The 25,000-nt window shown below is 46.5% G+C and overlaps 2 protein-coding genes across 2 annotated transcripts in view; one reads left to right on the top strand and one right to left on the bottom strand.

Annotated features, from left to right (window-relative positions):
- snx3 (sorting nexin 3) overlaps window positions 1–13,108 on the bottom strand; it is an 18,832-nt gene extending 5,724 nt beyond the window's left edge. The window contains exons 1-2 of the mRNA XM_080533475.1: window positions 12,936–13,108; window positions 2,195–2,202 (exon numbers count right to left, since the gene is read on the bottom strand). Coding sequence (XP_080389601.1) covers window positions 2,195–2,202; window positions 12,936–13,097 — 170 coding nt within the window. The 5' untranslated portion in view covers window positions 13,098–13,108. The remainder of the gene's footprint in view (window positions 1–2,194; window positions 2,203–12,935) is intronic.
- Window positions 13,109–13,990: 882 nt separating this feature from the next.
- The window catches only part of afg1lb (AFG1 like ATPase b), a gene marked incomplete at its 5' end in the record, with an annotated part of 57,027 nt that continues 46,017 nt past the window's right edge, over window positions 13,991–25,000 (top strand). Inside the window, 3 exons of the mRNA XM_080533476.1 lie at window positions 13,991–14,006; window positions 15,189–15,298; window positions 15,906–16,052. Coding sequence (XP_080389602.1) covers window positions 13,991–14,006; window positions 15,189–15,298; window positions 15,906–16,052 — 273 coding nt within the window. The remainder of the gene's footprint in view (window positions 14,007–15,188; window positions 15,299–15,905; window positions 16,053–25,000) is intronic.

Raw genomic sequence — 25,000 nt, forward strand, 5'->3', positions numbered from 1 at the left:
CTCCTTCAGAGCGAGGTCATCCTCTCTCCTGTGAGGAGCGGAGCATGGCTGGGCTGTGCATTAGCTTTTAGCAGGATGGAGTCAAGTTCCAGAGTATGTCACATCCCTAACCCCCCCCAACCTCCCCCCTATGCCCCCCCCCCCCCTTCTCCATCACTCCTTTCAGAATGAAAAGTATTAAAAATGCCTAGCACAATGCTATCTCATTGCATCATATTCCAAAAAGGGAGAGAGAGAGAGAGAGAGAGAGAGAGAGAGAGAGAGGTGGGAACAATGGCGTTGAGGGCATGGGTCTCTCTCTTCCTCCTCTCCCGGTGCACTCTCGCTCCCTCGCTCCCTCTCTCTCACACACTCTCTTGCTCGCCCCTTTTAGCCCAACAGCCCTCTTCCCTCTCCCTCTCTCTCTCTCTCTCCCTCTCTCTCTCACACTCTCTTGCTTGCCCCTTTTTAGCCCAACAGCCCTCTTCCCTCTCCCTCTCTCTCTCTCTCCCTCTCTCCCTCTCTCTCTCTCCCTCTCTCTCTCTCTCTCTCTCTCCCTCTCTCGCCTGGCTGACAGAAAGCTGCTTTTGATACTGTCATTTCAAGTAGGACATGGTAGCCTTGATACAATATGTTCCCCATTTCCATTAAAATAGTAGTCGGGGAGGATGCTGTAGTTTGGATTACACTTGACTGTGGCTGACAAGCCTCCCCCCCCCGCCACCCCCACCCCACCCCTCCCTGAATGAGAGAGAGAGTGGAGAGGAGGAGGGGTGGATGGAAGAGAGAGGGAGGGAGAGAGAGAAAGAGCTGTGAGAGGCCTATTTATACCCCTGAGTGAGTCCAGCCCGTCCGTAAACAAAGTCAGATCCCAAAGTCCACCCTCTCTCTCCCTCTCTCTCTCTCTCTCTCTCTCTCTCTCTCTCTCTCTCTCTCTCTCTCTCTCTCTCTCTCTCTCTCTCTCTCTCTCTCTCTCCCTCCCTCTCTCTCTCTCTCCCTCTATGAAGAGTCCACCCTCTCTCTCTCTCTGAAGAGTCCTCTCTCTCATGTATGCTGCTCTCTCTCTCTCTCTCTCTCTCTCTCTCTCTCTCTCTCTCTGAAGAGTCCACCTTCTCTCTCTCTCTCTCTCCCTCCCCCTCACCCCTACCCTAACCCTAAGAGTCCACCACCCTCTCCCTCCCTCCCTCCCTCCCTCTCTCTCTCTGAAGAGGGAGATGGAGACCAATCTAGCAGGCAGGGTTGGAATCCATTTCAGAGACATTAGAACTGAACTAGAACTTTTTTGTTTGTTTTTGTACAGCACTTTTCCTGCAAAACGTTGCAGCTGAAAGTGCTCCCTTCATTTCCTGGAATTTCTTTTCATGTCTTTCTCCTTACATGTACTTTATAAAGCAGAATATGGACGAGAGAGAGAGAGAGAGAGAGAGAGAGAGAGGGGGAAGAAGTGAAGTGAATCAATACGTTGTAAAGAGGCTAATGGTTAGCTAGCTTTCCATCGTGTTCTCAGACTGCACGGCTTATTAGAAGCAGAACACTCACAAGGCCGCCTGTCGTGGCAGAATTCCATTTGTTTTACTCAAGGCCAATTACACCTCCTCAGGTTTACAGGTTTACACACTACTTCAGTTAATTACCCTTCAGGATAGGACAACCAGCAGAGGAACAGTCGGTGCGATCATACGCCTTGACCCCTGTGAGCTCTTTGCTAGAAAAGATACGCTGTTTCTGTTTCTGTTTTTATTTGTTTTTTAATTTATTTGATCTTCTTCATGTACTGTACGTATAGTTTTGTGTCGACCCTTGTGTGTATTTCTGTTTATATGTTTGTTTTTATTCTTGCCTCTTGGCCAGATCATCATTGAAAACTGATTCTCTCTGGTTAAATAAAATAAAATGTCAAATAAAAAAATAAAACCTTGTCATGTGACAATGGAGTAACCTTTGGACTGGGAAACACGCGTGTCATGTGACCATAGAATGACCGTTGACCATGCTCCCCTGTCACATGACCGCCACGGCGTCACATGACTGAGGCTACAGGCCTACTTCCAGCCTACAGACCCTGACCTAGAACGACCTGCAGGCCGACCGCAGGGAAGGATCAGGAAGTCAGGAAGAAGAAGAGGAGCCAATCAGGAGTGTCTGTGTGCAGAGGTGACCTCCATGACCCCTCCTCTGTGTGCTCTGTGTGCTGGACGTGACACAGCGAACACACAGTGACACCTGGGGAGGGACACGGGACTATAGAGACTATAGAGACATCTCTGGAGAGGGACACAGGACTATAGAGACTATAGAGACTATAGAGACATCTCTGAGGAGGGACACAGGACTATAGAGACTATAGAGACATCTCTGAGGAGGGACACAGGACTATAGAGACTATAGAGACATCTCTGGAGAGGGACACAGGACTATAGAGACTATAGAGACATCTCTGAGGGGGGACACAGGACTATAGAGACTATAGAGACTATAGAGACATCTCTGGAGAGGGACACAGGACTATAGAGACTATAGAGACATCTCTGAGGAGGGACACAGGACTATAGAGACTATAGAGACATCTCTGAGGGGGGACACAGGACTATAGAGACTATAGAGACATCTCTGAGGAGGGACACAGGACTATAGAGACTATAGAGACATCTCTGGAGAGGGACACAGGACTATAGAGACTATAGAGACTATAGAGACTATAGAGACTATAGAGACATCTCTGAGAGGGACACAGGGCTATAGAGACTATAGAGACATCTCTGAGGAGGGACACAGGGCTATAGAGACTATAGAGACATCTCTGAGGAGGGACACAGGGCTATAGAGACTATAGAGACTATAGAGACTATAGAGACATCTCTGAGAGGGACACAGGGCTATAGAGACTATAGAGACATCTCTGAGGAGGGACACAGGGCTATAGAGACTATAGAGACTATAGAGACTATAGAGACATCTCTGAGAGGGACACAGGGCTATAGAGACTATAGAGACATCTCTGGAGAGGGACACAGGGCTATAGAGACTATAGAGACATCTCTGAGGAGGGACACATGACTATAGAGACTATAGAGACATCTCTGGAGAGGGACACAGGACTATAGAGACTATAGAGACATCTCTGAGAGGGACACAGGACTATAGAGACTATAGAGACATCTCTGAGGAGGGACACAGGACTATAGAGACTATAGAGACATCTCTGTGAGGGACACAGGGCTATAGAGACTATAGAGACATCTCTGAGGAGGGACACAGGACTATAGAGACTATAGAGACATCTCTGAGGAGGGACACAGGGCTATAGAGACTATAGAGACTATAGAGACATCTCTGGAGAGGGACACAGGGCTATAGAGACTATAGAGACATCTCTGAGGGGGGACACAGGACTATAGAGACTATAGAGACATCTCTGAGGAGGGACACAGGACTATAGAGACTATAGAGACATCTCTGAGGAGGGACACAGGGCTATAGAGACTATAGAGACTATAGAGACATCTCTGAGAGGGACACAGGGCTATAGAGACTATAGAGACATCTCTGGAGAGGGACACAGGGCTATAGAGACTATAGAGACATCTCTGGGGAGGGACACAGGGCTATAGAGACTATAGAGACATCTCTGAGGGGGGACACAGGACTATAGAGACTATAGAGACATCTCTGGGGAGGGACACAGGACTATAGAGACTATAGAGACATCTCTGTGAGGGACACAGGGCTATAGAGACTATAGAGACATCTCTGAGGAGGGACACAGGCCTATAGAGACTATAGAGACATCTCTGGGGAGGGACACAGGGCTATAGAGACTATAGAGACATCTCTGAGGAGGGACACAGGCCTATAGAGACTATAGAGACATCTCTGAGGAGGGACACAGGGCTATAGAGACTATAGAGACTATAGAGACATCTCTGAGGAGGGACACAGGACTATAGAGACTATAGAGACATCTCTGAGGAGGGACACAGGACTATAGAGACTATAGAGACATCTCTGAGGAGGGACACAGGACTATAGAGACTATAGAGACTATAGAGACATCTCTGAGGAGGGACACAGGACTATAGAGACTATAGAGACATCTCTGGAGAGGGACACAGGACTATAGAGACTATAGAGACATCTCTGAGGAGGGACACAGGACTATAGAGACTATAGAGACATCTCTGAGGAGGGACACAGGACTATAGAGACTATAGAGACTATAGAGACATCTCTGAGGAGGGACACAGGGCTATAGAGAGTATAGAGACATCTCTGAGGAGGGACACAGGGCTATAGAGAGTATAGAGACATCTCTGAGGAGGGACACAGGACTATAGAGACTATAGAGACATCTCTGAGGAGGGACACAGGACTATAGAGAGTATAGAGACATCTCTGAGGAGGGACACAGGACTATAGAGACTATAGAGACTATAGAGACATCTCTGAGGAGGGACACAGGACTATAGAGACTATAGAGACATCTCTGAGGAGGGACACAGGACTATAGAGACTATAGAGACTATAGAGACATCTCTGAGGAGGGACACAGGACTATAGAGACTATAGAGACATCTCTGAGGAGGGACACAGGACTATAGAGACTATAGAGACTATAGAGACATCTCTGAGGAGGGACACAGGACTATAGAGACTATAGAGACATCTCTGAGGAGGGACACAGGACTATAGAGACTATAGAGACTATAGAGACATCTCTGAGGAGGGACACAGGACTATAGAGACTATAGAGACATCTCTGAGGAGGGACACAGGACTATAGAGACTATAGAGACATCTCTGAGGAGGGACACAGGACTATAGAGACTATAGAGACTATAGAGACATCTCTGAGAGGGACACAGGACTATAGAGACTATAGAGACATCTCTGAGGAGGGACACAGGACTATAGAGACTATAGAGACATCTCTGAGGAGGGACACAGGACTATAGAGACTATAGAGACATCTCTGAGGAGGGACACAGGACTATAGAGACTATAGAGACATCTCTGAGGGGGGACACAGGACTATAGAGACTATAGAGACATCTCTGGTCTCTGAGCCAAGGTGACTGTCTGTCCCCTGGGGGGGGGAGAGAGAGACCAGGGTACTGAGGGGTGAAGGTGGGGGGTGCCTTTGTGCCCTCCCATGGGTGGGGGTGGTGGTGGGTGTGTGTGTGTGTGTGTGGGGGGGGGGTCGTGGATGTGGACGAATCCCTCTCGCCCTCCCACCCCCTGGCCTGGTTGTGGTGGTGGGTGGGTGGGTGTGTGTGTGTGTGTGTGTGTGAGGGGGGGGGGGTCGCCTCCCAACCCCTGGCCTGGTTGTGGTGGTGGGTGGGTGGGTGTGTGTGTGTGTGTGAGGGGGCGGGGGTCGCCTCCCAACCCCTGGCCTGGTTGTGGTGGTGGGTGGGTGGGTGTGTGTGTGTGTGAGGGGGGGGGGGGGTCGCCTCCCACCCCCTGGCCTGATTCATTCTTCTCTCCTCTCAATGAGGGGATTAGGTAGAGTCTCTCTCACTCTCTCTCAGCGCGGCCTCACGGACTCTCACTCCGTTTGGAAGAGGGGCGGGGGGGGGGGGGGGGTGTGGGGGTGGGGAGGGGGGGTAGGAGAGAGGAGGGGATTTGGGGGTAGAGTGGGGGGCTGATCTACTAAGATTGTATGGCATAATTAGGCTACAGGAGAGAGAGAGAAAAAACACATCTAAATGGTACCAAATATAGGCCTAAAACAGGAGGTGGAGAGAGAGAGAGACAGCACAAGACACAAGCGGCGAAACCCTTTCCTGTCGTGAGCTCCTCTTCCAAGACCAGGGGGACAACCGCACCCATCACTCCTCGAACGCCTCCGAATCGCGCGCGCGCGGGGGGGGGGGGGGTAAAAAAAGAAAGAAAAGAAAGGACAGAAGAAAGGAGGAGGAGGAGAGAAGCGAAGCAAAGTTGACACCGACGTTTGTTGGGGAGTTGAGGAGGGATGCGCCTCTCTCTCTCTCTCTCTCTCTCTCCCTCGCTCCGCTCTTATGCAAAGTGGGGTCAGGGAGGGCTAGGAGGCGCACAATAATGCTGATTACACGCATATGCTAATTATTACACGCTAATCAAGTACAGTAGTCTTATGTATCGGGGGGCCCGCGCGCTAATGCCTGGAGACGACGTTTTTATCTCGCCTCCCGGCTTCTTTAGGTAACCGGGGGGGGGGGGGGCTATAAATACTATACGACCACGACGCCAACCACGTCAGATACGCTAGGCGGCTAACCACAGGGGACGTCAGTCAAGGCGCTAAGACTCGGGAGACGAGCGGAGAGAAAGACAATCAGATGGGGAGGGAGGGGAGGGGAGGGGGTTGATGATGGCGATGGAGAGGAGATATTCTCGGCCTAACGACACTGAACTAAAAATATAAAAACGATGCAACACTTTTGTTTTTTGCGAGTTTTATTTCGAGTTGAAAAAAAGACTTTTTTTTCCGACACGAAACGGGCTGCCGCCGCCTATTTCTCTCCAATCGAGTTCGGAAATGTGTTGTAAAATCCGTGTTAGGGAGCACTTCTCCTTTGCCGAGATGATCCATCCACCTGACAGGTGTGGCGTATATCCAGATGCTGATTAGACGGCGTGATTATTGCACAGGTGTGCGTTAGGCTGTTCACGATAAAAGGCCCTCTCTAAAAATGTGCAGTTTTATCACACGGCACAATGCCACAGATGTCACAAGTGTTTGAGGGAGCGTGCGATTGGCAGGAATGTAAATGGTAAACTGCACTTATATAGCGCCTTTTTTGCTGCTCCAAAGCTGCTCCAAAGCGCTTTACAACGGCCTCTCATTCACCCATTCACACACACATTCACACACCAATGGCGGCCAAGCTGCCATGCAAGGCGCTGGCCGGCCCTGCTCACTGGGAGCAATTTGGGGTTCAGTGTCTTGCCCAAGGACACTTCGACATGTGGCCAGCCGGGGCTCGAACCGCCGATCTGCCAACCTTGTGATCATTAGGCGGCGACTCTACCTCCTGCGCCACAGCCGCCCCGATGTCCACCAGAGCTGTTGAGCCCGTGAATCGAACGTTCATTCATCTACCAAAAGCAAGGCTTTTTTTTCAGGAATTGGAAATTAGAACTGGAACTTGGAACTTATGGTAGAGAAATGAACATTCAGTTCACCGGCAAACAGCTCTGGCGGACATTCCTGGGGTCAGGAAGTCAGTCAGCATTCCTGCAGTCTTAGGTCTTTCTCTTAAATTTCAACTCGTGAAAAATTGGAGCAAAAACAAAAGTGTCTAAGTTGATACGCACCACTAATATGATGCTACAGAGGTCCAAAATCCATCACATACCATTAACCATACGTCTCATCAATGCTAAGCTAATCTATGCTAAGCTAACCCTAACCCTGCCAGCTAAGGCATGTGAAAGCCTTGGGAAATAGACAGTACAGGGCTTACTAGTATAGGAGCTATATTAAAATGTATCAGTCATTACTAAGCTGTCTTGAAAAAGAAAACAAGTGGCCTGGGGTGGTCCAGTGGTCTAGCACCGCGGTCTACAGTGCACACCAGTGGAGGCTGGTGACTTCCAGAATTGAGGAGGCCAATATGTTTCCGCTTGCTCGCTTCACTCGCGATGGAATGTTCCCTGTTCTTCTTATCTGTCTTTGTGCTGGCCAAAGGTATACTATTTGGAGTGTAAGCTACAATCAGAAAGTTCTGATTGATGGAATTCATTGTGCAGAGCTTAGCCTATGTGCCTGCCTGAAGAAATGACATTGCTGTAAGTCTATGAGCCTGCCTGATAATTAAGTTGAGAAATGACATTTGGATGTAATATAAATGCCCAGTGAACATGTGTAAAAGGCAGGAATTTGATAATTATGTGGTTAAAAAACTATTTTGTTTAGCCTACATTTTTCATTCTTCTTCTTCTACAGCTTCAACATGTAATCATCAATTTAATCAAGTTTAGCATATAAAAAAGATAAGTAACAGTTTCTTTATCAAATGTAGTTTTATTCAATATATTTAATATAAATATATATATTTTTAAATGTTGTGAGGACAGTACTGGTTCCAGCTGGCTTCATCTGCTGAGAAACACAGACATGCAATGGAGTGTTATTACTACTGAGAACTAGTGGTGTAACACTGGTATTACTACTGAGAACTAGTGGTGTAACACTGGTAGAGACATCTGATTAGGCTAGTTCAACTCACCTCTGGTTTAGCTGAGGGGCGGCATGCTCTCTCCAGGACTCCATTTGATATGGAAGAATATTAAATTGACTTGTAATAAAACGAAATCGACTACATTAAAAATAAAACTGTTCAATAAATCCTAAATGTTGTCTACCTATTCGATGTATAAATCGCGCCAGAATCTCGCCGAATTCCGAGGTCATTTTAAGCAAAACAATTTGGCCAAATGAGCTATTATTTTCAGGGGATAATAGCCATGGGTGTTCTAGACGTGTCCTGCAAAGGACACGTTGATAGGACACTCGTAGCCACTATGGAGTGTTTCTTTGACTGAAGTGACTGGCGAATTCTCAAAATGGCTTCATGTGATTGGACGAACAAAATGTCAATCTTTCAGCCCTGGACTCAATGCATGGTGAGGCCAGGCCTCCCTTGCCCACCCATTTTCAGTGATTTGGCCAATCACATATTGCCATGAAAAAAATTGCATTACATTGACTTCTATGAGAAACCACTTTCCTGGGGGAGGCCTGGCCTCCCTCAATACAAACGGATAGGGATTCTGGCCTGTAGGTGCTTTACAATTGCAATATTGGGTTTTAGCCATGGAAAAATTCAGATTTATGAACAAAACGGAAATAATATTAATATTAAAAAAATTAAAATATGTTTTTTGTTAAATAAATAAATAAAATAAATATAATTATTGCTTTTTTAAATCTCTCTCTCTTCTCTCAAATTATTGGGGAGGCCAGGCCTCCTCCACCTCTATGGAGGAGCCTCCACTGGTGCACACATATGCCCATGTCGTCGAGTTCGAATCCGGCCCATGCCCTGCTGACATGCGCTCTCTCTCTCCCTTCTTCTCCTTACTTTCCTGTCCGTCTTCATTATCTGTCCAATAAAATGAAAAATATGAGTGCGACTGTCCTACTCAGAAAAAATAACAAGCCTGTCATATTGTATGGGCTTAATGAATGACGAGGCCCTGTGTGACACAAACCAAGCCACATATGTGACACGTTCTAACGCTTTGGTCCTCGTATCGGCAACCAATCAAAACGTTTGTTTCAACTTTGTTGAGAATCACAACACAAACTCGCTAGTCGAGCCAAAATACTGCAACAACGCAATGGATTGGGTGAGTAATCCCCCCACTGCTACCTAGTTAACTACAACACTACTTTACATTGTTAGCAGGCTCACAAAACAAGCTGTGTTAGTTGACTACCGATCGATGTGTCGGTGATTTTCACCAGGTTACTTTGTGAGAAGAACACGTGCATTCGTCCTGTTTTAACCCCTGGACCTCCCTACACTCCCTAAACCTTCCCTCCCCTCCCCCCTCTGTCCACCAGGAAGGAAGTGTGTGGGATGAGTGGTCTTGGGGCTGTTTGCTGAGCGAGCTCTGTACATCCTGTCATGTGATTCCTGAGAACCTGACCAGTTTCTATACACTCATGTAAATGGACTGACTTATATATCACCTTATTCCAAACCGCTTTACAACGGCCTCTCATTCACCCATTCACACACACATTCACACAGCAATGGCGACAAGCTACCATGCAAGGCGCCGGCCCGCTCACTGGGAGCAATTTGGGGTTTAGTGTCTTGCCCAACGACACCTCGATGTGTGGCCAGCCGGGGATCGAACCGCTGATCTGCCGACCTTGCGATCATTAGACGACGGCTCTACCTCCTAAGCCACAGTCGCTCATGTCATGCTGACTAGCCATACTGCATATCACAACACCTCTTCACCACCTTACATTTACGGCATTTAGCAGACGCCTTATTCCAAAGCGACTTACAATCGATACATTTGACTAAGCAAGTGAATCATCAATCCACCAGTTGTAGCAGGAAGAGTAATCTAGCTCAGGCCAGGGGCCACTGGCAGTCTCTGTGATAGATTTAAAAAAATAAAAATAATAGACACTGGAGAGACAGCACAGGTGGGGGGGGGGCACTGAAGAGACAGTACAAGGGGGGCAGTAGAAGTCTTAGGAGGCATAGTATAGGGGAAAAGCAGCTGTCTTAGGAGACACAGTGCTGGGGGGTGGTAATGTCTCGGGAGGAGCAGTTAAGGTGTACCTTACTACACATAAGTAACAGTAACACCTTTTCACCATCTTACTACTACACCGGGTAACAGTGTAGTAACAGTGTAGTAACAGTGTACCACGACAGGTCGTGTCGCGGCTGGAATTGCAACGCAATGACTAGTAAGACAGAAAGGGAGCCAAAAATCACTGCAGTCATCATCTCTGTATTTCACAACAAGTCCTGCGTAAGCACACAGATAGGAAATTGCTTAACTGTGGGTGAATGAACAGTGAGCCCTGCTCAATCCCCCCCCCACCCCCATAGCTGTGTGATAAATTACACCGTTGTTGTTGAGCAGTACTTGTGATCGTGTGTAACACACATTCCCTTATCTAGCTGTTACACCCGATGACAGGGCATAGGTGTGGCTCCCTGGAGCAACAACACGAATTTGCATAAGGGCCTAACGGTTCATCTGGAACAGTTAACTTAGCAGTTTTTTTACCAAGTAGGGTAGTAGTTAGTTAGTAAGTTAGTTAGTTGGCTAGTTAACTTAACTAACTAACTAACTACCCTACTGGGTAAAACGGGTAACAGGGGCTGAATATTATGAACGTCATAAACACCAACTATTTCTTTCGATCAGATGAGGTTAGATTCAACTTTATTGCCATCGCCGAGTACAATACTAAAGTACAAATACAACGAAATTGCAGTTTTAGCATCTAACCAGAAGTGCAAAAAATTGATATTATTAGCTAAGAACATGATATTAAATAGAACAAGAATGGTAGTGATGGGTAACTATGTAATATACAGTTATGTGCAGAGAGAGTGTTAGTGTTGTAAACACCAGTATGGTTTAGAGGTAGAAAAGAAGCTATATCAGGAGACATGTATCTACAGTACAGGCCAACAGTTTGGACACACCTTCTCATTCAATGCGTTTCCTTTATTTTCATGACTATTTACATTGTAGATTCTCACTGAAGGCATCAAAACTATGAATGAATTAATTAATGAACACATGTGGAATTATGTACTTAACAAAAAAGTGTGAAATAACTCTAAATATGTCTTATATTTTAGATTCCTCAAAGTAGCCAAAATAAATTTTAAAATGTTGTTAATAAAATCTATAATAACAATATTAAATATATATTTATATAACAACATATTATTATTAACACATATTATATTTAATATTATTATTATATATTTTATTATCAACAAAAAAGCAAAGGGTGGCTACTTTGAGGAATCTAAAATATAAGACATATTTAGAGTTATTTCACACTTTATTGTTAAATACATAATTCCTATGTGTTCATTCATAGTTGTGATGCCTTCAGTGAGAATCTACAATGTACCAAATAGTCATGAAAATAAAGGAAACACATTGAATGAGAAGGTGTGTCCAAACTTTTGGCCTGTACTGTATATGAGGTGATATACAGATGTACACATGCAGACACAGTCACTAGTAGGGTTGGGTACCGAAAATCGGTACCGGTAGGTACCGGTTACTTTACATTCGGTATTTACCGTACCGAATTGCAAAGGAGATTTCGGTACCTCATTTCGGTACTTTTCTACTTTTTTCCCCCCTGTGGTGTCCAGTGTCATGCAACAGTCAACCACACGTGACTGAGTCGTGACGTGACATCGCCTGTTAAATTTCATGTCAGACTTCTTCTAGTCTTCAGAGACTACTTCTCCGCTTGCTGAAGTACTAAAAGTCGGAACAGCGCCACAAAACGAACTAGTGGTCGAAGACATAAGAGTTTCAGAGTAACTCTTCCCGACTCCGGAGGTCCCTGGTTCATGTCTCATGTGCAGGTCATGCAATTAGTCAAGAGAGGTGTCGTATTTTGCCAGAGAAGGCAAATATGCTGATCTTTTTGAAAAATAATTGCTGAGGTGGGAGTTTTATTTTTATTTATTTTAATTTGAGTGTATATTTAACTGTAATATTATATATATGTATATTGTGCCTCAGTTAGCAGGAGTTTTATTTTCATTTATTTTAATTTGAGTGTATATTTAACTAATATATATTGTGCCTCAGCAATAAAAAAGTGAAAAGCTGTTTAATGTTGTCGACCGTGTTATTATTATATATATATATATGTCATTTAAAAAAATCAAAAGTACCGAATTAAGTACCGTTTCGGTACCGGTACCGTTTTTAAAGTATCGGTTAGGTACCGGTACCGGATAAAACCCAAACGATACCCAACCCTAGTCACTAGACATGTTAACCTAAACCATCATCTCTGTCATAACAAAACAACTAAGTTGATACACACACACACCACGACTCTGATGCTACAGGTCCAGACATCACACGTCACATACCATCTAACCATACGTCTCACCTATGCTAAGCTATGCTAAGCTAACCCTAACCCTGCCATATCATTTAACCATACGTCTCACCTATGCTAAGCTATGCTAAGCTAACCCTAACCCTGCCAGCTAACTAGGCAAGCAAGCTACATAATATGCTATCTCTGGTCGGGTCCGTTTCAGTGAGAACTGAGAACTGAGAAATGTCATTTATCGTGACAGTGGTGACAAATATATCAGTATAATGCCTTTTAGTTTGGCCGAGAACAAGATGAAGACCGAGTTCATTAGCCCCCGAGTGACACAGTTGACAGTTGACAGTGAGAGCACCTATGCTAAGCTAACGATGCTACCTGGCTAGCCGCTCACCTTCAGTCTGATCTCGTAGGTGGTGAACCGGGTCCTGCCGACCCCCGTCGTCTCCGGGTTGCTCACGTCGATCTCTAGGAAGTTACTCGGGGGTCCGTACGCGTCGTTGAGGTTCTGAGGCTTGGAGAATAGCCTCCTGGTGTCCGCTATGGTGTCAGCCATTCTCCCCTCCTTCCTCTCCGCTAGCCAGGTTAGCCTTCCTGATCAGCTGAGGTGCAGCTGACGCTTGGCACCGAGCGCCGTGTTGTTGTTTACAACCGATGTGTCACCGCGGTCGATCTTGATTGGTTGACGAGTGTGCTCGTGTGAATACCGACGAATCAGAGTTCGACGCGCCGAAGAATCGCTGCAACATCTACTACTAAGACTGTGTTCTGTTTTTTTGACTATGTTTTTAGGCTGTTTTAACTCTGTAGCACTCCGAGATTTTTTCTGAGAAGGAAAAGTGCAATACAAATAAAATGCAATATTATTATTATTATTCTTATTCTTATTGTTATTGTTATTATTACTATTATTATTGTTATTATTATTATTGTTATTATTATTGTTATTGTTATTGTTATTATTGTTGTTATTATTATTATTATTATTATTATTATTATTGTTATTATTATTATTATTATTGTTATTATTATTATTGTTATTATTATTGTTATTATTATTATTATTATTATTATTTTGACAGGCTATTCAGTAACATAACTTCAACACATAGGCCAGCTCACATGATTGTGAATGACAGTGTCCAGACTAGTCAAACGACACATTCAGATTTGACACTGAGGGAACTAAGAACCCTAAGGACACACTTACTGAAACCCAATGAGTTAGAGTCTAGAACTCAGTCACATTGCCTGCAGTAATTCTGTCTCTTGTTAAATAAAAATAACACCACAATAACACTGTGGTACTGGGAAATACACGACCAATCAACTCGTACACTTATGTAAAAGCTACATACTTCGTTACAATTTAGTTAATTCTTGAGAAATGTATTTACATATTATTATTATATATTATATAAAGAAATGTATTGAGAAATGTATTGCGAAATGAATGGTTCTGCCTGTGTGATAACTGTGCGTGTGAATCTCGCCCGATGATGAATAAAGTTTCACTGTATTGAATCAAGATGGCGACCTACGCGTTGCCTTTGGCGACCAGATGGATGCTTAGATACTTACTAAAAAACACGTTTCTCTGCCATAATAACAACAACACGTGCTCTCCCACAAGCAGCATAGTAAAAGGTTAGTAGTGTGCACGTTATGTGGAAATGTTTCGTTTTGTCATCGTTGAGAGCAGTGTTGTGCAAGCCTGTCTGTTAGATAACTTGCATAACAACAACATGATATACTGCTGGTGTATCTGTCTAGTATCTGTCCCTAGACGTCTATCTGTGATGGATGATGTCCCTTGCAGTCATGTAAACACTGCAGAAATGCTACTACAATGACCCACTACAACACTACACCTGCACTCTGTACCAATAGGGCTGTGCACTATCAACGCCCAGGTGTTATAACAGCGTACGAACAGTGTCAGTGTATTTCATGAACATCACATTGTTTAGCCAGGAGCACACAGACCTATGGGGTTTGTCACGCTGATGATATAGTAGCCACAGTTTGATCCCTGACGATTGCTGTAATAGTGGGGTCATCCCTATGTTCCCACAGCCCAATGGTCCCACATTTCTAATATTTAGGGTTAGGGTTAGGCAACCAATTAGGGTTAGGGTCCCATATAGTTAGATTACTTAGAAATGTGGGAACATTGGGCTGTGGGACCATCGGGCTGTGGGAACATAGACACGCTCCTGTGATAATGGTCTCTAGCACGGTGTCTTTTATTATAATAATAATAATAATAATAATAGCTTAGATTTATATAGCGCCTTTCTCAAATCCAAGGACGCTTAACCGATTTCATAGACAGACAGTCAGACAGACAGAACATAAAAACAAAGCAAAGAAACAAAGACAGCGAGAGTGACAAACTAGACTAGGGGCCAAAGGCCTTAGAGAACAGGTGGGTTTTGAGGGGCTGATTTAAAGGTGTCCTGGGTAGGGGGGGGGGGGGGGGCTTTGCGGATCGCTGTGGGGAGAGAGTTCCAGAGGGTGGGAGCTGCCACACTGAAAGCTCTGCCACACTGAAAGCTCTTTTATGACTGTTTAATTGCAGGATATACTACAACACTGACAGGTGAGCCACCCGTATCACCGGCCCCCCCTGTGTGCGACCCCCCAGCCTCAGAGACACCCTCCTCTCCTAGCAGATCTATCGAGCTCCACTACGACCGTCTCGTCCACGACGGGTCGCTGAAGGACGACGTCCAGCAGAGGAGCGCTCTACACCAGGTCAGCTGACACTAATCAGCTAATCATTCCAAGAGTAAAAACAAAACACGGCGCAGCAGCTTTCAGTCACGCTGCTGCATGCTCCTGGAACAAACTCCCTGAAGAAATCAAACAGCGCCCAAACCCTTCAAATATTTAAATCTAAGCTAAAAACGTTCATGTTTTGCAGCAGTTATGATTAAACACAAAGACTTCTATCAATGTCTTTTTTCCATTAACTATTGTGTTATTAAAATGTTTTATCTATTTACTTCTTATATTTGCTTTTATTCATTGTCATTTTTATTTTCTTACTTTGCTCCTCTTGCTGTATTTTTAATAATGTATGTAAAGCACTTTGAATTGCCCCTGTTGTATGGTTCTATCTCCGTTTAGGGCAGTTCAGAGATATTGAGCGTCAAAGTTTTTACATTCCATTATGTTTTGTGAGATGGAACCTTTGTATTTTATTAATTACTAACAAAAAAAAATCAACATTTAAAAAATAACACCACACAGGCATTAATAAACACGTAATGGATCAGCTTATGTAAAAAACTAATTTTTGACAAAAATGGAGATAGAACCTTATAATTCTAACGTCACGACTTGCCTTGCCTTACGCCAGCTGGGCCGTCTGCAGCACCTCCTACGCGGCTACTCTAACAGCGTCTACCTGAGCCCACCCAAGCCTAAGGACAGGGGGGGCCCTAACCCTCCAAAGGACTCCACATCAAACACCACGCAACGAGAAGCTGGGGCTCCGACAGAAGAGGTAAATACAGACTTTATTGGTACTTTGAAGTACCGGTACTTTTTGACTTTTAAGTCAAACATAATAATAATAATAATAATAATAATAATAATAATAATAATAATAATAATAATAATGCATTTTATTTGCATTGCACTTTTCATTCAAAAGAATCTCAGAGAGCTACAGAGAGAAAAACAACAACCTAAAAACATAATAAGTTAAAAACATAGTCAAATTATTATTTTTTAAATCACAAGAATGAACACAAAGGCCAAAGTCAAAGGCCTTTTTGAATAAAAAAGGTTTTTAGGCCTGTCTTAAAAGAGTCCAGGCTCTGTACTGCCCGTAGCTGGCTAGGAAGGCTGTTCCCTTAGCTGGCTAGGAAGGCTGTTCCCTTAGCTGGCTAGGAAGGCTGTTCCACAGGCTCTGTACTGCCCTTAGCTGGCTAGGAAGGCTGTTCCCTTAACTGGCTAGGAAGGCTGTTCCACAGGCTCTGTACTGTCCTTAGCTGGCTAGGAAGGCTGTTCTCTTAGCTGGCTAGGAAGGCTGTTCCCTTAGCTGGCTAGGAAGGCTGTTCTCTTAGCTGACTAGGAAGGCTGTTCCCTTAGCTGACTAGGAAGGCTGTTCCCTTAGCTGGCTAGGAAGGCTGTTCCCTTAGCTGGCTAGGAAGGCTGTTCCCTTAGCTGACTAGGAAGGCTGTTCCCTTAGCTGACTAGGAAGACTGTTCCCTTAGCTGACTAGGAAGGCTGTTCCCTTAGCTGGCTAGGAAGGCTGTTCCCTTAGCTGGCTAGGAAGTCTGTTCCCTTAGCTGACTAGGAAGGCTGTTCCCTTAGCTGGCTAGGAAGGCTGTTCCCTTAGCTGGCTAGGAAGGCTGTTCCCTTAGCTGACTAGGAAGGCTGTTCCCTTAGCTGGCTAGGAAGGCTGTTCTCTTAGATGGTTAGGAAGGCTGTTCCCTTAGCTGGCTAGGAAGGCTGTTCCCTTAGCTGGCTAGGAAGGCTGTTCCCTTAGCTGGCTAGGAAGGCTGTTCCCTTAGCTGGCTAGGAAGGTTGTTCCCTTAGCTGGCTAGGAAGGTTGTTCCCTTAGCTGGCTAGGAAGGCTGTTCCCTTAGCTGGCTAGGAAGGCTGTTCCCTTAGCTGACTAGGAAGGCTGTTCCCTTAGCTGGCTAGGAAGACTGTTCCCTTAGCTGGCTAGGAAGGCTGTTCCCTTAGCTGGCTAGGAAGGCTGTTCCCTTAGCTGACTAGGAAGGCTGTTCCCTTAGCTCGCTAGGAAGACTGTTCCCTTAGCTCGCTAGGAAGACTGTTCCCTTAGCTGGCTAGGAAAGCTGTTCCCTTAGCTGACTAGGAAGGCTGTTCTCTTAGCTGGCTAGGAAGGCTGTTCCCTTAGCTGGCTAGGAAGGCTGTTCCCTTAGCTGGCTAGGAAGGCTGTTCCCTTAGCTGGCTAGGAAGGCTGTTCCCTTAGCTGGCTAGGAAGACTGTTCCCTTAGCTGGCTAGGAAGGCTGTTCCCTTAGCTGACTAGGAAGGCTGTTCCCTTAGCTGGCTAGGAAGGCTGTTCTCTTAGCTGACCTAGGAAGGCTGTTCCCTTAGCTGGCTAGGAAGGCTGTTCTCTTAGCTGGCTAGGAAGGCTGTTCCCTTAGCTGACTAGGAAGGCTGTTCTCTTAGCTGGCTAGGAAGGCTGTTCCCTTAGCTGGCTAGGAAGGCTGTTCCCTTAGCTGACTAGGAAGGCTGTTCCCTTAGCTGGCTAGGAAGGCTGTTCTCTTAGATGGTTAGGAAGGCTGTTCCCTTAGCTGGCTAGGAAGGCTGTTCCCTTAGCTGACTAGGAAGGCTGTTCCCTTAGCTGACTAGGAAGACTGTTCCCTTAGCTGACTAGGAAGGCTGTTCCCTTAGCTGGCTAGGAAGGCTGTTCTCTTAGCTGGCTAGGAAGGCTGTTCCCTTAGCTGGCTAGGAAGGCTGTTCCCTTAGCTGACTAGGAAGGCTGTTCCCTTAGCTGACTAGGAAGGCTGTTCCCTTAGCTGGCTAGGAAGGCTGTTCCCTTAGCTGGCTAGGAAGGCTGTTCCCTTAGCTGGCTAGGAAGGCTGTTCCCTTAGCTGGCTAGGAAGGCTGTTCCCTTAGCTGGCTAGGAAGGCTGTTCCCTTAGCTGGCTAGGAAGGTTGTTCCCTTAGCTGGCTAGGAAGGTTGTTCCCTTAGCTGACTAGGAAGACTGTTCCCTTAGCTGACTAGGAAGGCTGTTCCCTTAGCTGGCTAGGAAGGCTGTTCCCTTAGCTGGCTAGGAAGGCTGTTTCCTTAGCTGGCTAGGAAGGCTGTTCCCTTAGCTGACTAGGAAGGCTGTTCCCTTAGCTGACTAGGAAGGCTGTTCCCTTAGCTGACTAGGAAGACTGTTCCCTTAGCTGACTAGGAAGGCTGTTCCCTTAGCTGGCTAGGAAGGCTGTTCCCTTAGCTGGCTAGGAAGGCTGTTCCCTTAGCTGACTAGGAAGGCTGTTCCCTTAGCTGGCTAGGAAGGCTGTTCCCTTAGCTGGCTAGGAAGGCTGTTCCCTTAGCTGGCTAGGAAGGCTGTTCCCTTAGCTGGCTAGGAAGGCTGTTCCCTTAGCTGGCTAGGAAGGCTGTTCCCTTAGCTGACTAGGAAGGCTGTTCCCTTAGCTGGCTAGGAAGGCTGTTCTCTTAGCTGGTTAGGAAGGCTGTTCCCTTAGCTGGCTAGGAAGGCTGTTCCCTTAGCTGGCTAGGAAGGTTGTTCCCTTAGCTGGCTAGGAAGGTTGTTCCCTTAGCTGGCTAGGAAGGCTGTTCTCTTAGCTGGCTAGGAAGGCTGTTCCCTTAGCTGACTAGGAAGGCTGTTTACTTAGCTGACTAGGAAGGCTGTTCCCTTAGCTGGCTAGGAAGGCTGTTCCCTTAGCTGGCTAGGAAGGCTGTTCCCTTAGCTGGCTAGGAAGGTTGTTCCCTTAGCTGGCTAGGAAGGTTGTTCCCTTAGCTGGCTAGGAAGGCTGTTCCCTTAGCTGGCTAGGAAGGTTGTTCCCTTAGCTGGCTAGGAAGGCTGTTCCCTTAGCGGGCTAGGAAGGCTGTTCCCTTAGCTGGCTAGGAAGGTTGTTCCCTTAGCTGGCTAGGAAGGTTGTTCCCTTAGCTGGCTAGGAAGGTTGTTCCCTTAGCTGGCTAGGAAGGCTGTTCCCTTAGCTGGCTAGGAAGGCTGTTCCCTTAGCTGGCTAGGAAGGCTGTTCCCTTAGCTGACTAGGAAGGCTGTTCCCTTAGCTGGCTAGGAAGGCTGTTCCCTTAGCTGGCTAGGAAGGTTGTTCCCTTAGCTGGCTAGGAAGGTTGTTCCCTTAGCTGGCTAGGAAGGTTGTTCCCTTAGCTGGCTAGGAAGGCTGTTCCCTTAGCTGGCTAGGAAGGTTGTTCCCTTAGCTGGCTAGGAAGGCTGTTCCCTTAGCGGGCTAGGAAGGCTGTTCCCTTAGCTGGCTAGGAAGGTTGTTCCCTTAGCTGGCTAGGAAGGTTGTTCCCTTAGCTGGCTAGGAAGGTTGTTCCCTTAGCTGGCTAGGAAGGCTGTTCCCTTAGCTGGCTAGGAAGGCTGTTCCCTTAGCTGGCTAGGAAGGCTGTTCCCTTAGTTGGCTAGGAAGGCTGTTCCCTTAGCTGGCTAGGAAGGCTGTTCCCTTAGCTGGCTAGGAAGGCTGTTCCCTTAGCTGGCTAGGAAGGCTGTTCCCTTAGCTGTATAGGAAGGCTGTTCCCTTAGCTGGCTAGGAAGGCTGTTCCCTTAGCTGACTAGGAAGGCTGTTCCCTTAGCTGGCTAGGAAGACTGTTCCCTTAGCTGGCTAGGAAGGCTGTTCCCTTAGCTGGCTAGGAAGGCTGTTCCCTTAGCTGACTAGGAAGGCTGTTCCCTTAGCTCGCTAGGAAGACTGTTCCCTTAGCTCGCTAGGAAGACTGTTCCCTTAGCTGGCTAGGAAGGCTGTTCCCCTTAGCTGACTAGGAAGGCTGTTCTCTTAGCTGGCTAGGAAGGCTGTTCCCTTAGCTGGCTAGGAAGGCTGTTCCCTTAGCTGGCTAGGAAGGCTGTTCCCTTAGCTGGCTAGGAAGGCTGTTCCCTTAGCTGGCTAGGAAGACTGTTCCCTTAGCTGGCTAGGAAGGCTGTTCCCTTAGCTGATAACATGAGCACATAGAACACAGTTAACAACAGATAACATGACTACATAGAACACAGAGTTAACAACAGATAACATGAACACATAGAACACAGAGTTAACGACAGATAACATCAGCACATAGAACACAGAGTTAACGACAGATAACATGACACATAGAACACAGAGTTAACAACAGATAAAATGACACATAGAACACAGAGTTAACGACAGATAACATGAGCACATAGAACACAGAGTTAACAACAGATAACATGAGCACATAGAACACAGAGTTAACAACAGATAACATGAGCACATAGAACACAGAGTTAACAACAGATAACATGAGCACATAGAACACAGAGTTAACAACAGATAACATGACTACATAGAACACAGAGTTAACAACAGATAACATGACACATAGAACACATAGTTAACAATAGATAACATGAGCACATAGAACACAGAGTTAACAACAGATAACATGACACATAGAACACAGAGTTAACAACAGATAACATGAGCACATAGAACACAGAGTTAACAACAGATAACATGACACATAAAACACAGAGTTAACGACAGATAACATGAGCACATAGAACACAGAGTTAACAACAGATAACATGAGCACATAGAACACAGAGTTAACAACAGATAACATGAGCACATAGAACACAGAGTTAACGACAGATAACATGAGCACATAGAACACAGAGTTAACAACAGATAACATGACACATAGAACACAGAGTTAACAACAGATAACATGAGCACATAGAACACAGAGTTAACAACAGGTAACATGAGCACATAGAACACGGAGTTAACAACAGATAACATGAGCACATAGAACACAGAGTTAACGAACAGATAACATGAGCACATAGAACACAGAGTTAACAACAGATAACATGAGCACAAAGAACACAGAGTTAACAACAGATCACATGAGCACATAGAACGCAGAGTTAACGAACAGGCACAGGGAACAATTGACACAGCAATGTCCAGGGGGGGAGGAGGAGGGGTGGCAGGGTTAGGGGAGATGGTTAGGAGTAGGGGAGGTTGTATGCGTGGGAGAACAGGTAGGTTTTGAGGTGGGATTTAAAAGAGGAGAGTGAGGGTGAGTCTCTGAGTCTCTCTAATCAAACATGATTACTTGGTTACCGAACGGGCCGCTGACGTTAGAATAATGAGGCACGGCCGAATGTCTGATCATTCATTCCAATGTGTCACTCCTCCGATTCACTTTTCAGCATTCAACTCGCTAGGCCTAATTCTGTTGTTGCTGTTAGGGTGTGCTTGATAATAATAATAATAATAATAATAATAATAACTTTTTATTTGTATAGCGCTTTTCCTGCAAACGTTGCAGTTTGCAAAGTGCTCCAATCATTATATAATCATAATTTAATTATTTAGTCATTTAAAGGCAATATTAAAAAGATGGGTTTTTAGTCTTCACTTGAACATAATGGGCCCTATTATGCACTTCTTAACTTGCCGTCTTAAGTGTTAATTAAGACGCACCGCCAGGTTAAGACCTACCGCCACCCTTATTATGCGCTTCATACGCGCTACTGCTATTATGCTGGTGTCGATAGGCGCCCACACATAAGACGTAATACTCCCGTGCATATATTACTCATTGTGGGAGTGTTCATATGTTAATGAAGTGCACTAGGCGCCCCTGCTATTATGCGATCTGACTTTGCTCCTAGCGCTAAGAAGTGGTTTGAAAAGTTCTTAAGTTTAGACTTCATGCACGTTTTGAAACATGAGCGCGCCTCCGCGGTTTGCGCATGCATGTGGGCACACATGAACACGCACGTGGCTCCACGGCAAGATGTCAATTACGGTCACAGTATAAATGCTTTATTTCAGAAGGGAGAGGCAGAGAAGCGCGCTGACCTCCTTCTTAGGACTTCCATAATAGCATAGCGCTAATGACTCAACGCAGCCGGTTCTTAAAGGGAATGGCACCTGGCACGCTGATTGGGTTGATTGAGAAGACGCCCAAAACACACCCATGACTAATTTCTTTGCTTAGCGCCGGGTTTTAGGCGCCCACTACCGCACGCATAATAGCAAAGTGGCCTTGACCACGCCTCCACGTCTTAAGTTTAGATCTACCGCCTCGTCTTATTGCTTAAGACTTATGAAGTGCATAATAGGGCCCAATATGTGCTGAGGTTGCATCCCTAATGTAAACTGGCAGTGCATTCCACAATCTGGGTGCATAAAATGAGAATTTCAGCCTCACCAAATCTCTTCTTTTGTACATGTGGTACACAGAGAAAACCAGCTTCAGAAGACCTGAGAGCTCTATTGGGCTGATATGCTAGCAGAAGACCTGAGAGCTCTATTGGGCTGATATGCTAGCAGAAGACCTGAGAGCTCTATTGGGCTGATATGCTAGCAGAAGACCTGAGAGCACTATTGGGCTGATATGCTAGCAGAAGACCTGAGAGCTCTATTGGGCTGATATGCTAGCAGAAGACCTGAGAGCTCTATTGGGCTGATATGCTAGCAGAAGACCTGAGAGCTCTATCGGGATGATATGCTAGCAGAAGACCCAAGAGCTCTATTGGGCTGATATGCTAGCAGAAGACCTGAGAGCTCTATTGGGCTGATATGCTAGCAGAAGACCCGAGAGCTCTATTGGGCTGATATGCTAGCAGAAGACCTGAGAGCTCTACTGGGCTGATATGCTAGCAGAAGACCCGAGAGCTCTATTGGGCTGATATGCTAGCAGAAGACCTGAGAGCTCTACTGGGCTGATATGCTAGCAGAAGACCTGAGAGCTCTATTGGGCTGATATACTAGCAAAAGGTAGAACATCAGTTCTCAGGGGTCTCCCTCTAATTCTCTTGTTGCTGTTAGGGTGTGCTTGATATTCATGTTGTGGTAACGTTTCCTATTGGGGGTCCTAACAGTACGTACTCGGTCATTTCGGGGTGCCAGGCGAACGAAATCAAAGGCCCCACCCCAGCCCCCCCCCCGAAAGCATTCTCCACTCTTTGGCAGGACATCTCATTTCTCCACCTACTGTGTTCCACTTAGCAAACAGAAGCAATTAGTCACTTGATTGTAATGCTCCTGGCATTTGGCTTGGCCCTCACAGAGTCCTATGGACCTCCTGAGACAGACTGGAGCAGGAGGACACAACACACAGCCTACAATTGTCATACACAAAGTGTATCATCTCTCTCTCTCTCTCTCTCTCTGAGAAGGGGAGAGAGGGTTTGAGAAGGAGAGAGAGAGAGAGACAGAGACAGACAGAGAGAGAGAGGGAGAGAGGGGGAGAAAAGGAGAGACAGAGACAGACAGAGAGAGAGAGACGGAGACAGACAGAGAGAGAGGGGGAGAGAGGGGGAGAAAAGGAGCGAGAGAGAGAGAGCGAGAGAGAGGGAGAGAGAGAGAGAGACAGAGACAGACAGACAGACAGAGAGAGAGGGGGAGAAAAGGAGAGACAGACAGAGAGAGGGAGGAGAGGGAGAGAGAGATGAAGTGGCTGGGTTCTACGATGGATTGAGGAGGAGTCTGGCCTTCTAAAGGTCATGAAGGCCTGTTGAGGTCTGTCATAGGGGGGGTCACTGTCCTGTTGAGGTCTGTCATAGGGGGGGTCACTGTCCTGTTGAGGTCTGTCATAGGGGGGGGTCACTGTCCTGTTGAGGTCTGTCATAGGTGGGGTCACTGTCCTGTTGAGGTCTGTCATAGGGGGGGTCACTGTCCTGTTGAGGTCTGTCATAGGGGGGGTCACTGTCCTGTTGAGGTCTGTCATAGGGGGGGTCACTGTCCTGTTGAGGTCTGTCATAGGGGGGGTCACTGTCCTGTTGAGGTCTGTCATAGGGGGGTCACTGTCCTGTTGAGGTCTGTCATAGGGGGGGTCACTGTCCTGTTGAGGTCTGTCATAGGGGGGTCACTGTCCTGTTGAGGTCTGTCATAGGGGGGGTCACTGTCCTGTTGGCGTCTTTCATAGGGGGGGTCACTGTCCTGTTGAGGTCTGTCATAGGGGGGGTCACTGTCCTGTTGAGGTCTGTCATAGGGGGGGTCACTGTCCTGTTGAGGTCTGTCATAGGGGGGGTCACTGTCCTGTTGAGGTCTGTCATAGGGGGGGTCACTGTCCTGTTGGCGTCTTTCATAGGGGGGGTCACTGTCCTGTTGAGGTCTGTCATAGGGGGGTCACTGTCCTGTTGAGGTCTGTCATAGGGGGGTCACTGTCCTGTTGAGGTCTGTCATAGGGGGGGTCACTGTCCTGTTGAGGTCTCTCATAGGGGGGGTCACTGTCCTGTTGAGGTCTGTCATAGGGGGGTCACTGTCCTGTTGAGGTCTGTCATAGGGGGGTCACTGTCCTGTTGAGGTCTGTCATAGGGGGGTCACTGTCCTGTTGAGGTCTGTCATAGGGGGGTCACTGTCCTGTTGAGGTCTGTCATAGGGGGGTCACTGTCCTGTTGAGGTCTGTCATAGGGGGGGTCACTGTCCTGTTGAGGTCTGTCATAGGGGGGGGTCACTGTCCTGTTGAGGTCTGTCATAGGGGGGGTCACTGTCCTGTTGAGGTCTGTCATAGGGGGGGTCACTGTCCTGTTGAGGTCTGTCATAGGGGGGGGTCACTGTCCTGTTGAGGTCTGTCATAGGGGGGGTCACTGTCGGACCACCACAGAAGACGTAGGACCGCTGTACCCTAAAACACTGCCGGGGTCGGGTCAGAGGTCAGAGTAGGTGTCTGGGAACTGTATTGTGTGTCTGTGTGTGTGTGTGTGTGTGTGTGTGTGTGTGAGTGTGCGTGTGTGTGTGTATGCGTACGTGTGTGCGTGTGTTTGTGTTTGTGTGTTTGTGTGTGTGTGTGTGTGTGTGTGTGTGTGT

The sequence above is a fragment of the Nansenia antarctica genome (genome assembly GCF_963989245.1).
Source record: "Nansenia antarctica genome assembly, chromosome: 6".
NCBI lineage: Eukaryota > Metazoa > Chordata > Actinopteri > Argentiniformes > Microstomatidae > Nansenia > Nansenia antarctica.